Genomic DNA, 15378 nt, shown 5'->3' on the forward strand with positions numbered 1-15378 from the left:
ATTATAAATCAGAACATAAAGTCGTAAAAAGACTAAAGAGGCCTAAATAATGTCAATAGAAAGGCAATCTTAACATTATTTTTCTTTATCACATGTCATTAAATAGAAAGAATTGTTTTTTGTTTCGAAGAATATATTTTTTTTTAGAATTTAGACTAATTTACTTGACAAAAGAGAAAACCGAAATATCTAAAGCTTATGATATAAAACTCCCCTTAGTAATAAAATATTTATTTTGTAGGTTTTGTTATTAAATAATACTACTTTGGCATAGAATTTTATATAGTCTATGGAACTAAAGTGCCTCCACCAATTTCTTATTGAACAATATTATTTTTAGTTCTGAATCATAATTAATGCCATAAACTTGAATGACACAGTAAATAACTAAAGATATTTATGAGATCTCAACCAAGATAAAGAATGGTGCTGACTAAATTATTTCCCAATTGAGAAATGTAATCTACTAGAGATTGTCTTAAGGAGACAAAATTGGATTGACAATTTTGGGGGATTGTCATCTGAGTGGCCCTCTAATTTTCTATCCTCTTCCTCCCCTATCCCCGTACTTGCCACCACTGCCTCCGACCACCATGCCACCACTGCCTCCGACCCTCGATTGAGAGAGTTCAATGGCCTATTAAACGAATGGTCTCTTCGATAATTAACAACATGTCAATCATAATTTTTATGTTCACTTTTTTTACTTTTACCGGTGAAATAGAATATTTATTTCGACTTACTATTTATCTTACAAAAATGTCAAAGATGAAATTGCGAGCTTGAACTTTTTTTCTTCATAATTTATATTGTAGTACAATGTAAGGAATAGTAAAATACATAAAAAAGAAGATATAAATATTATTTTGTTGACCTTTAGGGTCCTTTTATTCGTGATCTTTAGGATCCTTTCATCTTTTTTCTATCTTTCTCGTTAGAGTCTAGTCCAAGTTCTCTCACCTCATGAGGTACTTTACATTCAATGTTCTTAGAATTTACCTATGTAACTCTTATGTCGCCGAACAGAGAGGAATTACTATTTGCCATGTAAATCAGTTATTTAATCACTTATGAATGAAAAGAGTTTCAATGGTTTCAAAAAAAGAATATAAATATTACATTGTTACATTAAATTATATAAAGTGTCGTTGTTCCAATTTGTTTATAGTAGTTACATAATTATAAATTGCCGCATTGTCCTTTTATTAAATAAAGATAACGTTGTTATTCTACTATTTTAGCTTATATTTATAAAATAGTAGTAGGCTCTTTCAATGGAGGGCAGGGGAAGTGGAATCTGCATTTAAATGTGTCCTCCCAATTCCCATACTCTGATTTTGTTTGCCTTTTGGATCAATCCTTCTCTCATTATGTGCACTTCCCTTAGTGGACTTTTTCTATGCAGAAGGAAAAATGTATATTTCAATTATTTCTTCAAATACTAGGGTTTGGCTCGGATAAAAACCGGGTTCTGTTTCTCTTATTTAGAGAAAAAAATAGAGGCTGGTCCAAAAATCAGGTAAATCCGCAAAATATCACTAACAATATCGATACATTTTACTGGTGCTAATAGAACCAGGTGTTCAACCGCTCAGTGCCAGATCCAATCCAAACTATCTAAATGGCATAATAATTTTCTGTCTCGTCAAGCGGGTCGGACAGTTGTAATCGCATTTGTAGCAGCAATCGCCTGCCAATACCAGATACAATGTTGAGCCCAAATGTAAACATTTGAAAGAGATAAAAACGTATGTACTAATACGATTAAATGGTCGAATAGTTGTAATCACATCTGTAGCACCAACCGCTGCCAATACCAGATTCAATGTTGAAGCCACAAAAAAACAGATTCAATCCAAACATTAGAAGAATAAAAACATATTAAAGAGGTAAACATTAAGGAGGAAAGATACATAAAATAAAACCCAAATATGTGATGTATTTGTATCTTCTTTAGAATCAGACTCCTCTTCCTCTCGATTTCTTTCTTCTCTTGGTCTCTTACATTATTACTTTTATCACCCAAATCTAAAGTTTAGTCTACCATTTATGGTGAGGAATTTTCACGTACTCTACGTATCCTTTTCAGAATTATTCCACATTTTGCCATAGTTTCATAGTTTTGACGACAAACATCATTTCTGACTTACAGTTGATGTGTTGTAGATGTTACGTGATACGGTACAGTAGAAAATATTCATTCTACGTTTTAGGATAAATGTTGTAAGTTACACTATTTCTATGTCTGACTATATTATGTCAAGATATATGGGTGTCAACTTAGATTTAGGTATTCATAAAAATTTGATACAAACTCATTAAAAAAGATCTTTAGAAAAACACCAACATCACATGTTGCACATTCAGTTCGAATGTCCATCAAGTTGTTAAATCGCTTATGGTACCAAACGACAAGATAAAACTACATTTTTAAACCCCTCGATAAAGAAACCAACCACCATTTCGATTTAGACTACGCAAGTATGAAAACTGACCCTAGTTATAATTTATGGATTTTGACTTAGACACATGGATTATCTAAATTTGTATATCTATTATGGGCTATATATGCGTGTACGAAATATATATATATATATATATATATATATATATATATATATGTTCATTTGTATTACGTAAAGATTTATTGTCGTTAGGTTTCACTCAAACTCTCATGTATAACATCAAGAAGTCGAGTTTATTTCAATCTTTTTCAAAAGAAAAAGTGTGATATTATTAGCCACAAGATGCTTGTGAGTATAGTCACTTCTAGGTTAGAGAACTTGTTGGTGCTCTAGGATATTGGCATCAAACTTAAAGTGATAAAACTCTCATGTTTATGTGCTCACCAAAAGAGTGGACTAGCTTGGATGAACGTGCTCTCACTTAATGACAAATCTCAAAAGCATTTTGTCTGGTATCTGATTCTTGTGAAAAATATTAGAAAGTTGTCAAATACATTAGTAGTATTTATTAGGTCTTGATCTTTCAAAATTTTAAAATTGATCAAAATATGGAAAAATAAAACAAAATAAATATGGATCTAAATAGTGTGATCTAATTATTTTGGTAAACTTTGGGGCCTAGTATTCTAAACAGTCAAACATATTTTGTGATTGTAAGATCAAATTGTTAGAAGGCTTTTCTCTTTCTATAGTAAGTTGTTTCTCCACCAATAATTGTGTTTGTTCCGCATTTCCGCTTATGTTTTTGCTTAGGGCCACTCTAGACCTTCGGGTGCTACTTCGAACTGTCGACATCACGTACTCTGCTGCAAGTCTCGAAAAAGCTGATTATATCTGAAATGTGAAAACCATATAATAATTTGATAAGAAAATAAATTTGTTACTTCAGAATCCTGTTTTTGGCATTTTAATTTACCGGAAAATATAAAAACAACTTGATAGGAATATATGGAGTGGTTCTTTTAGCAACTCCATGAATGACAAAAGAAATATGGTAGTTGAAAAAGTTAAACTCCCCAAAAAAAATATTCCCAAAACATAATCATAAATGTAATAGAGAAAGGATTTGTGGTCCTTAAATCCTACGTCTAGGAATGTTCTAAAGACATTTGGATTCGAAGAATCAATTCCCTCTATACAGAAAAGGCTTATACCCACATACAACCTACACCTTCAATTAACTTCTAAAATAAAGATGCCGAATCCACTTGGAGCAATTCGAAAATCAAGAGACCATTGGTTCACTTTTCGGTTGAAGCACAAGTTTAAAGTTTATTAAAGTAGTGTTATTAATGGTATAAGTAGTGATATATCGTAGTTTGTATGACCTCTGTGATATGTAGGTGGTTTTAAATATCTTCTCGACTTAATTTTAACGTATCAATGTCAAATGATTGAACTATGGTAATCATATTATTTTAGGAAATGAGATTTCAAATATCTTCTCGACTTAATTTTAACATGTAATATCTCAAATTGACTGGATTTGGATAGTAAAATGTATAAATACTTGACTTGTAGAGTGGTTTATATAATCTTTAGAGAGTACGAATATCTATAAAAGATTCTGTAACAATTATAAGTATATTTCATCTTCAGTATAGATATCAAATGAAATATATTTCATTAAATATCCTCTAGAGCTCGGTTTTAATTGTCTTCGCTCCGTTTCTGAGTTTCGACTACCGTTGTCTCAGTCCCTCGGTTTCGACTGGATTGTCTCAGCTCGGCTAGGGTTTGCTGGTGGGATTGTGGGAACAGGGATGGGAATGGCGTCGGGTTGCGTTTGACGACACGTGCGTAGTGCGCTAGGCGGTGGTCAGCACCAACTACTTCTCACATTTCAGAATTGGTCAACTTTTGATGTAGGACCCACTAGAACTAAATACACATAACCATTTTTGTGGACCCCGTACAACCAAATGAAACCTCCTTCCAGTAAGGGACCCACCACTAACGGAATTTTGCAGGCCATACTTAATGTAGGGACCACATCTCCATCATCTTCTTCTCCCTGCCGTTGATTTAGTTGGACATACTTCATCAACCGTCCGTACACGTGGATTGTATATAGTGTTTGATGTTTCCATTAGTATGGTAGAAAGATGTTTTAATAAGCACGTTTTTTGAATTCTCCATTTTTTGACTAATACCCACGTGTAGGTCCAGAAAAATGAAGAACTTGAATCTCAACCACCACAAGAATTTTTTGCTCTAATTCCTTGTGGATCTAGAAAGAGAGAGGGAGTTCAATTTCAACTCCAAATATGTTCCCCTAATGGTGCCCTTGTAATAGATCAATTAACATTTTTTTCCCCATGAGTCTAACCTTATTGAAGATTCTACGGCACTATTACTTACACATTTTTGGTAATTTTTCTTTACGTTCTTCTAACGCCTAGTTTCATAATTTTAGGCTGTTTAAGTTGTATTAACATAGTATTGTCTCGTATTAGAAACTTGCGTAAGAATGTCTAAATTAAAACTACTCTAACCATAACCCTACTACCAACGGTTTGCACATGGTCAGGTCAATTTTCTTGTGTCATAACTGGAGACTGGTTAAAGAATGGATCATTTGCGTAGACTAATTTAGCAGATATGGTGACAACTTTTTTGTTTTTTTTTTTTTTGTTGAACTACAATCAATTTTTTTTGTTGCAACGACAAATTCAATGGTGTTTATCAATCCAATTACTTATCTCGTTTTATTTTCCACCCCCAAGATATCCTTAGTTGAAGACATCTTCAATATTTAACCTAGGAATGGAGTTGTACCTTAAAGACGTTTTAAGGTTCCCTACTTACCATCACCTACATAATTCCATTTGTTTCTGAAATGAATACTCCTGTGTTTAATCTCGTAAAAAGAACTAACATGTTGATGGTTTGTAGCATTATTTACCTTAGTGCTTTTGTACTTTTCAAGTAAAATATACACAGATACATTATGTTTCTAATGTCACCTAGATATTTACGTATTTTTTCGCCAATATCAGCTCAACAATATATCCTAGATGACTCTTGGGTAGGATATCTAGACAAATATAATTAGAGTTTCAAAGTTTGCAATCAGACAACTCACTAGCTAGGTCAGATTTAGTTACTAAAAGTGGAGAGATAATTTCATTTTCCATTTGTTTTGATAACGTTTTCTCTCACTAAATATTGCTCGTTCAAGTACCTCAACCGGAATTCGGTCAGACATAGAGTCAGCATTCACTTTCTCTCTCTAGATCATGGCCCCATACGTAGGCCTGCAAGCTCATGACGGGCATAGTCTTATTTTCCTTCTACATTTGCATTTTGATTTACCATAAACATTACCCTAATTTTGACTTATGAACAGTACCAGCTGAATAATTTAGCGATTGACACCTAAGCTTCCTAAAAAATTTGGATCTACGTGGCACCTCCTCCTATGCTTATTGCTTTTGCCAAACTACATTTTATGACAATTTAAAACAGAAGAACCCTTTAATCTCAACCGTTTATCATTTTAATCAAGCCAACTCACCACATAAATATTTGACACGTCAGACTAATGGGTCTACTAGTACGGAAAACTCTGACTATATAAACGAAGAACGAAGTACTACTGCAAAAACGATCTTCTCTCTGTTTCTTCTCTCCATTCTAAATCTCTCTCTCTCTCTCTATAGCTTTCTCTCTCTACATTCTAAACCGATGCCGACGATGACAGTAACAGTACCAGATCGAGTTCCGATGTTAGCAACGACGATGACCGGACAACAACCATCTCCGGTACCGGAATCGGTTGCTAAAGATGCTATTATTGCCTGGTTTAGAGGTGAATTTGCGGCTGCAAATGCGATTATTGATGCACTATGTAATCATTTGACGCAGGTGAGTCAACTCGAAGGAATCAGTGATGGATCCGAATATGAATCTGTTTTTGCAGCTATTCATCGAAGAAGATTGAATTGGATTCCGATTTTGAATATGCAAAAATACTTTTCAATTGCTGATGTTCCTATTGAGCTTAAAAAAGTTGTATCTGAAAAAAAGATGAAGAAGAGAAACGAAGAAGAAGAGGCGGAGAAGAAGAACCAGAAGCTTAGTGACGAAGAAGAAGAAGAAGAATTTGATGAGAAGAAGGTGACGATGAAAGAAAATGATGATGAGAGAGAAAGTGAAATAGAAGAACGAAATGAGATTGTTGAATCAGAGAGTAAAGATTTGCTGGTTGAGAAATTGGAGCAGAATAATGGCGATTGTGAAAATGAAACGGTGGAAGAGGATTCATCTCGATTTGATTCATCAGATCGTACTTTCAGTGACGAAGGTTTGTTTTCTTCTTAATATTTTTCTTTTTCTAATCTTATTTTGTCCTTAATTGATCAGTATAACTCTGTTTTTCAATTTTTAATTTTGATCAGTACTATTAGATCTTTCAGTGAGTAAAACTGACCTAAAATTGAGTAAATCAGATTTCTGCTTTTAGGTTATTTTACTGATTTTTCAACTCATCTTCTAAAAATCTCATATATTAAATCTGAAAATTGACATTCCTTGTTCTATTATTGTTCTTCTGAATTCTGATTCCGTATCAAACGATTCAAACCGATTCAAAATAGAAAAATGAATTCGTCTGATTTCTTTATTTATTTGGTTGATCTTCTCTTTGATATTCCCAAAATTGACTTTGCCGGTTTTCTAATTCAACTTTCTGACTAAACTTTCTACTTTTTACGATTTCTTTCTTTAAATCGTGTCCGTGAAGATATGAAATTAGTAAGGAAAAGAATTAAAGTTGTAATTTCCCGAGATTTTACTCACGGTTTGAGTAATTCAAGATCAGAAAAGGTAAATTTGTTGTCATTTATAGTTTTTTTGGGATACGTGAATACGAAATCAGAGTGAATTATAGCTCGAGATGTGTGAGAATTTTAGGTCATTAATGGAAGTTAGGCTGTATTCTTAAAAAGTTGTAGATAAGCACAAAACTCAGACTCTGATTTTTTTCCTTTCAATGTTGATTGTTTCTAGACTTGTTCCAGTTGTTCGTTACAACTAGTCAGAGCTTTGTCAGTTTCTTAGTTCCTTTATCGAATTAAATGTGGTCAGAACTAATAATCATTAATGGCAAGTTAATTCGTTCCGGCTCGATTACTCAGTTACTCAGGTTTTATCTGTATCTGAGTTAACTATCATTTATTAGTGAGTGGAAGGAAATATCTGAAAGAAAGAGTCTAAGATAGTTCAGAACTTCAATTATGAATGTGGGTAAATCACACAAATGAAAAATGTTTAGGTACCCACGAAGAATTCGCTAATATAATGAACGTTTTTAGAAACCTGTTTGTTTACATGGAGATAGGTTTAAGATTATGGTAACAGGAATTACCGTTCGATGTTAGGCTTTTAGTCTGTTTTGGAAACTCATAATGTTTTTTAGGTTACATTAAACAGACCAGTTTGATCTACGAACACTAGTTTCCTGAATAGTTGCTGATTGACTCTAACTCGTAACGGTATATATTTCTTTGTACATCGAACGGAAGTATTAACGTTCTTTCTGTTTTGTTTACTAGGATCTCAAGGAGGGCAATTGCCGCTGGAAAATATCCAAATTTGCTCCAACCATGATGATTGCGAGTCACGCCGATACCAAATCAAGATGACTAAAGGTTTCATAGCGAAGGAGCCAGTGAAAGGGCATATGGCAAGTTCTTTCTTTCATCATTCATATAAATCCTCTGTTAGATATATTAGACAAGTAGTAGACTAGAGCATTCTCTGTTAATGACGGTTACTTTATGCCTAGCAGGTAAACGTCGTCAAAGGTCTGAAACTTTACGAGGATATCTTCACCGTCTCAGAACTCTCCAAGCTTTCAGACTACATAACTGAACTCCATAATGCTGGTCACAATGGAGAGCTTTCTGGTGAGATACAAATCCTGATGCTCTTTTAGTTAGTATTTGATATCTTCAATTTATGTAACTCATCATGTCCTAATTGAGTCGTTTGTTGGTGAATTTAGGTGATACCTTTATTCTGTTCAATCAACAACTAAAAGGAAACAAGAGAGAGCTAATTCAACTAGGAGTTCCAATCTTCGGACAGATGAAGGATGATAAAACAAATACTGACAAATGTAAGCCTGACTTCCATGTTATCATGTTCTAATTATGTAGCTAAATCTTGTCCTTTTTGTTAAATCAAAAGTTGCTCGCTAATTCTTTCCGCGTTTATGAATATATGCAGGTAATATCGAACCGATTCCTTCAGTTCTTCAAACTGTCATTGATCATTTGACTCAATGGCATCTACTACCAGAGACCAGAAGACCCAATAGTTGCATTATTAACTTCTTTGACGAGGTAAACTTCGTTTATTTCTACTATTCTTAACTACTGTTTTGTTCTTCTAGCTAGGATCGTCAAGTAGATTAAAGTACGTGTTCAGGCTTCTTGGAGCTAATTAGGTATCTTTTCGTTGTCGTGCAGGGAGAACACTCACAACCTTTCTTAAAACCACCACATTTGGACCAACCAATCTCAACTCTTCTTCTTTCTGAATCAACCATGGCATTTGGGCGTATTCTCGTAAGCGATAACCAAGGAAACTATAAAGGCCCGCTCATGCTTTCTCTCAAGGAAGGGTAAGAACTTAATGTTCTTGCTTTACTTTCTGCCTTCCACATTTGAATTCTTTAAAATTCGCTATCAATTATTCCACCCGATCCTTGTAGGCACTATGTGAACCTTGTGGTTTAATCTAGTTTCCTAGACCTAAAACTGGTTTGGTCTTTTACTCAAAACCTTTCATGTGCCACTTTAATGAATCTTAGGTTCAAAAGAGGCAAGTAAAAGGCCAAACCCGAATAAGTCGAAGTGGGTCTAGAAGAACTATTTTTGGATTGTCATAGATAAGTAGTTACAACTGACGGATCATTTTACGATGTCATTCTGGTAACTATGTACAGGTCACTTCTTGTTATGCGTGGGAATAGTGCTGACATGGCAAAACACGTCATATGCCCGTCTTCAAACAAGAGAGTGAGCATTACATTCTTCAGAGTTAGGTCAGAAACGAATCAAGTCGTTCACTCATCAACTGTTCCTCCCTTGAGTACAACCATGGCATTATGGCAACCAGGTATGCCCCAACCATTAAGAGTTCCAAATGGATCCTACCCTTGTTATGGACCCATGGAAATGGTCCCAAAATGGGGATTCAACTATAATCCGTTAGTCATGTTAGCTCCAACAGGTCCGATGATTATGAACCCTAGAAAACTCCCGAAAAACGGTACTGGTGTTTTCTTGCCTTGGACTATGAAATCTAAGAAACCAGCTAAACATCTTCCACCTCGTGCTCAACGAGCCAGGCTTCTCGCTTTACCTTCTTCAAGAGAAACACAAGTTATGGAGTCAAGTACTAGTTCAGCTATCACAGTTTGAGAAACGAACGATCTTTGTGAGTTAATCGAGAGACCCAAGAGGAGTTCAATATTCCAGAGTGAGATGTTTAAGAAGGAAGGTTAGAAGTATTGATTTACTTTTTTATTTTTCTTGATTGAGATGATCAGGAGGAGTCAGGTTGGTAGTGTGTTAGGGATAGAGTTTAGATGAGTTTCTTCAAAGTTTGAAGATTGTGAATTAATTTTATGTAGGAACTAGAATTTTGTATTAACTGTTTTTTATTTCAAATGTTCTTTTACTTATACTTTCTTCTCCCTTGGTGGGTTGTTTGAGTTCCTTAATTTGCTCTCTCTCAAAGTCTTGGTAAGAATTTGTAGCATAATATTTTCAGCAGGTTAGAAGCTGTACTTACGAAAATCATGTATCATGAACTCAATCGAAATACTTAATCAATATACATCAAGTTGATAACCTCCTCCCACCCGTTCTTTCTGCAAGTGCCGGCACTTGAACATAGTTCCACATGGTACATGGTTCTTCCTTCCACTGGTATAGATGCCAAGGCACCTTAGAGTACCTTGTTGATATGGAAACATAAATAGGGCGCAATCACTCTCAAAACTTTTTTGCTGAGAACCTTGATGAAGCTGATAGCCAACAAAAATAAAGAAAATGCAAAACATGTGGAGGGAAATCAAATAAATTGCCCAACAAGACATGAAAATAGCTTCTTACTCGCCACATCCTCCGGTTCACCTTCCGCACCACTCAAAATTTTTCATAATTCCTGGCCCATCAAGAAGCACTTTACCCTTTCCAATAAGTATCTATTTTTCCTCTCTGCTATTCCAGGAGTATACGCACAAGATCTCTGATGACCTATTATGTTATGGTTGGGCCTGTGGAAAGAAGATATTGAGAGAATTCCGTGGACGTGCTTTTAGGAACATCAAGGACGGTTGGAACACCTATCCTTGGAACACCATGGTCGGAATACCACTTATAAAACTTTATTGTAACACTGGTGTATTGCCTTGCATAAGTAGGAACGCTAGAAAGTAAACGCACTCTTGCCAACTTGTAGGAACACCTGGTGCATATGTTGGAACACCTGGTGCATATGTTGGAACACGTGCATCGGAACGTAACTTATTGGACAACTTGTCTAGAGAAGATGAGACGCTAAAAATGAAAGTGTTCGCAATGCATACCGAAAGGATACCACTTAAAGCATATGAATATGCAGACGATCATAAGCTTCCCGTAGATAAGCCGAGAACTAGGCATGGAGTTACACGAAGGGCTTCCTTCCTTTTAAGAAGAAGTATGATACAACAAGGCCAGTGAGAGTGGAGGGAAATAGGAGAAGATTGCAAAAGATCTTCTGAAACTTGAATCATCTAGTACTAGGTCAAATTTCAACAAAAAAAAATCTAGTAGTAGGTCAAAACAAGCGGAGGGAAGACTCAGAGCAACCCAACTTCATCGGTCCGGATATAAGTTCGTAAAGGTATACTTCAGTTACTGTTGCAGGTAACGAAAGGGTAATACAACAAGGTGGTAGAGTCTCAATTTTTACCTAGTCTTATATTGTTGTGAAGATCTTAAATTGTTTATTTGACTTATTGGATGGTGTGAACTTTTGGGCATAAAGAAAAATCTCTAGGACATAAAGACTTAGTCAAAATTGACTTAGGCGAGATATTTATTTTTAAGTTCAAAAATGCACTTGGTTAAAATTTACTCCCTAATCTTCATCTACCAATGTATTTCCCTCTCCTTCTCTCTTCCCTCTATATCTCTCTCTCTCTGTTGCACTCTCACGGTCTATCTCTGTCGTTTTCCCTCTCTCTCTCACGATCTAGCTCTCTCTTACAATCTCTCAACCTCTCTTATCTCACCCTCTCCCTAGCAGTGTCTCCCTTTTATTGTTTTGTCTTTATCTCACCCCCTATATCTCTCTCATACACAGTTTCAGCGAAGGGAAGTGTTCCCTACACATGAACCAGACCTCGATAAGGGTTTCTAGCGAAACCCTCCTCGAAGTAATCGTGGTTGGTCAGTTCGTGGCCGACCAGCAACAATGGTTGATGACTCGCGCCGACTGGCCAAGATAAAGATATACATTGAGAATTTGAGCGAATGAGAGATCTACAATGTGAGAGAAATAAATCTAGAAAGAGAGACAGATAAATCGTGAGCTCGCCAACTGTTCATGTTTGAGCTTGTTGGCTTGCTTCATTGTTATTTATACACTACCTGAATGATGGTGGTCGGAAATGATGGTGGTGGTTTTTTTTTTCAGAGGTGGAGAGAGAAGGTGAAGATTAGGGTGCAATTTTCAATAAAATAAATTTTCGGGCTAAAAGAAAAATATTTCCCCTAACTCAATATTGATTGATTAAGTATTTATGCCGCCGAAAAAGAAATCACTATTCAAGTATCTATATTAACATCTTTATTATTGTATTATTTTATTAAATCTAATCACTTATTAATTTTTATTTATTAACTTATAAGATTTAATAATTTAAATTTAAAATAAATAAAAAAACAACTGTCATTTATAAAATTTAGCAAAGATCCAAATATGACATTATTTCAACTAATAATATTATTAATTAAGTAATATTATTTTTTTTAATTGAAATACTAAACATATCATATTATTAGTTAGAATAGGAATTAATAGCATATTTGTTAATTAGACTACTAATTAGATATGATATTCTTTATTAATTTTAATACTAACTTATAAGGAAGCTATAGGAAAGAATTCAAAAGATAACAATTAAAACATTTGTTCAAATAGATTCATTCACTTCAAAAGAAAATCATTATTTAAATCTTTACATTAACATCTTAATTGTTTTATTAGTTTTAAATAAGTAAATGTCATGTTGTACCATACTATTTTATTAATTGTAATAATAATGAATAACACTATTTAATAACTATAATACTGATTAATAATAATATTTACTAACTAAAATAGTACTTATTAATATTATTAATTAATTATAATACAAGATGGATAGGAAATAAATATAAATCTATAACATATATTAAGAATCTAAATATTATAGTAATAAAAATTATTTTTTATCGGTCTTTTAGTTTGTAAATAATATAATTTATTATCAGGTAGTTAATAAATAATAATAATAATAATTCATATTCTAATTCATAAATAAAATATTTAATTAATATTTTAGTTAATATATAACATTAAATGTTATTAAACTAGTATTAATGATTAATATGATACTAAAATAATGTACATTTTATAGGGGTGCAAAATGTAATAGATTTTCTCTTTATAAAATGAACATATAAGATTTGTTTGTTTTCAAACTTAAAATGAAGTGTTTGAGTAAAACATAAAATCAACAAAGAAAACATTAATTTGTTGTCACCAGAACTTGAGATAACTCCAATCAAGTGTAACAAATCTCTTAGGGTCCGTTTGATACGTGTGCAAATGTGAGTAAGAAAATCGTTTTCTTAAGAAAATCAGTTTTCCGCCGTTTGATTGGCCATTATAAGTAAGAAAATCGATTTCTTAAGAAAAAAAAAAAAGGGCAAATTTCAGCCAAAGTTTCTATATGAACTTATTTTATTATTTTTAAATAATAATAAATAATATTATTAATAAATAGAATACTAAAATAGTAATATTATTTATAGATTAAAATAGTAGTTATTAATATTAATTATTAATTATTCATACAAGATAGATAGGATATAAATGTTAATCTATAAAATATATATTAAGAATCTAAATATTATAGTTAATAAATAATATTATTCCTTAGTATTTTTTATTAATAAATAATATTATTAATTATTGTGCTAATTAATAATAATATCATTGATTAATATTCTAATTCATCAATAAAATTATTTAATTAATACTCTAAATGTTCTTTAACTAATACTATTAATAATTATGATACTTAATGAAATAATATCATATTTGGATCTTTGATACATTTTATAAATCTATATTCATGTCCAATCACATTTGTATTTTAATTGAGAAATAAATTATTAATCAGTATTCTAAGTAATAAATAAATAAATAAATTAGTAACTAGTATTCTAGTTAGTAATATATAATTAATTAATAAATAATAACATATTATTAATAGTGTTGATTGTCATAAATTAACATTAATAATATATTTGTTATTTATTTGTCGTTGGGTCTCAGATAACTATAACTAGGGTAGGGGTGGGAATCGGTCCGGACGGGCGGGAAATGGACACTAACTCGACCGGTCCGGACGGAACGGACACGAGTCCTAAATGTCCACTCGGACATCCGGACAAAACGGGCGGACATATCGGATTTTTCTCTAACAAAGTGCCCGTCCGTGACCGTTTTAATAGTCGGGCAAACCGGGTATCGGTCGGGCGGACACCGGTCACTAATGAACAAATAAAGAAACTTTTATTCGAAATTAAAAATGTTTAGTCGCTAAATACAACTTTCTAAAACTCCCACTTTACAATCCTAAAAAGTAAATGAATTCAAAATCGCAAGATAAACATTGAGATTTCTCATGGATTATGATCGGTTTCTATGCTTCTTCTCATGGATTACGATCGGTTTATTGTGGATTCTCGGGTTATTGATGAGATACTGAGATTTTGGAGGAGATAGAGACTAGAGAAGTAGAACGACGAAGACAAGATTAAGAAAAGTGATTTTTAGGGTTATTTATTTTTACTCTTGAAATCTAATGGTTGTAGCTATCTCTACAAATCTAAAGTCTTAAAATCAATCATATAGGCGGGCGAGTATAACGGGTAGGATAACGGACGGGTGTGGACGGGTTCGATCGGGCGGACGATATAAGCGGGCAGACTCGGTCGGACCACCGGGTAAAAACCTATGCCCGCGTCCGTCCGTTTAAGATCTTTTGGTCGGGCGGGTACGGACCGATTCGGGCATCGGACAGTCACGGACCCTTCGGGCTCGGACGGTCGTGGGCGGGTTCCGGGTTTCCGGGCCAAAATCCCACCCCTAAACTAGGGTGAATTTGAGATCCTCTCAGAAACTCCTCCCAATTGATTTTTCTTTTTTTTGAGATAAACATTGCATTAAATCAAACAGGATTACAAAAGTCTAGTACTCTAAGTACTCAGTCAAAAAACAAAATACAAAAAAAGACTATCTTGTAACAGATTTAACAGATCAAGGACTAAAAGCTAATAGCCTAATTGTCTTGGATTAACGCCATAGCCGCGAGGTTATGTGCCTCAGTATTGCAAATTCTCGGACAAAAGCTAAAAATGATATCAGCTTGACACGTGATTCGTCTAAGATCGTTGATTACATATGAGATTCTCCAAGGGACTTCTAAATCGACGGATGAGATTAGATCTAGAATCACCTTTGCGTCTCCTTCTATATAATAAGAGCTCAACCCTAATTCAACCGCCAGTTCAATTACAATCGGATGATTCCCTTATTTATATGGGACCCCCATTCTTTTATGTTTTTTACTTTAGTTTTA

General features: G+C 33.7%; 1 protein-coding gene across 1 annotated transcript; it reads left to right on the forward strand.

The window, feature by feature from the left end:
- The first annotated feature begins 6053 nt into the window (after positions 1-6053).
- On the forward strand, positions 6054-10158 carry LOC147559315 (RNA demethylase ALKBH10B-like). Its single transcript, XM_086661200.1, has 7 exons — positions 6054-6771; positions 8021-8151; positions 8257-8374; positions 8473-8586; positions 8697-8812; positions 8939-9093; positions 9418-10158. The coding sequence occupies exons 1-7, from the start codon at positions 6153-6155 to the stop codon at positions 9893-9895; spliced, it is 1731 nt and encodes a 576-aa protein (XP_086517326.1). The 5' UTR covers positions 6054-6152; the 3' UTR covers positions 9896-10158.
- The last annotated feature ends 5220 nt before the right edge of the window (positions 10159-15378 follow it).

The sequence above is a fragment of the Eschscholzia californica genome, unplaced genomic scaffold (genome assembly GCF_041429995.1).
Source record: "Eschscholzia californica isolate CP2 unplaced genomic scaffold, dmEscCali1.0.p SCAF_2, whole genome shotgun sequence".
NCBI classification, from domain to species: domain Eukaryota; kingdom Viridiplantae; phylum Streptophyta; class Magnoliopsida; order Ranunculales; family Papaveraceae; genus Eschscholzia; species Eschscholzia californica.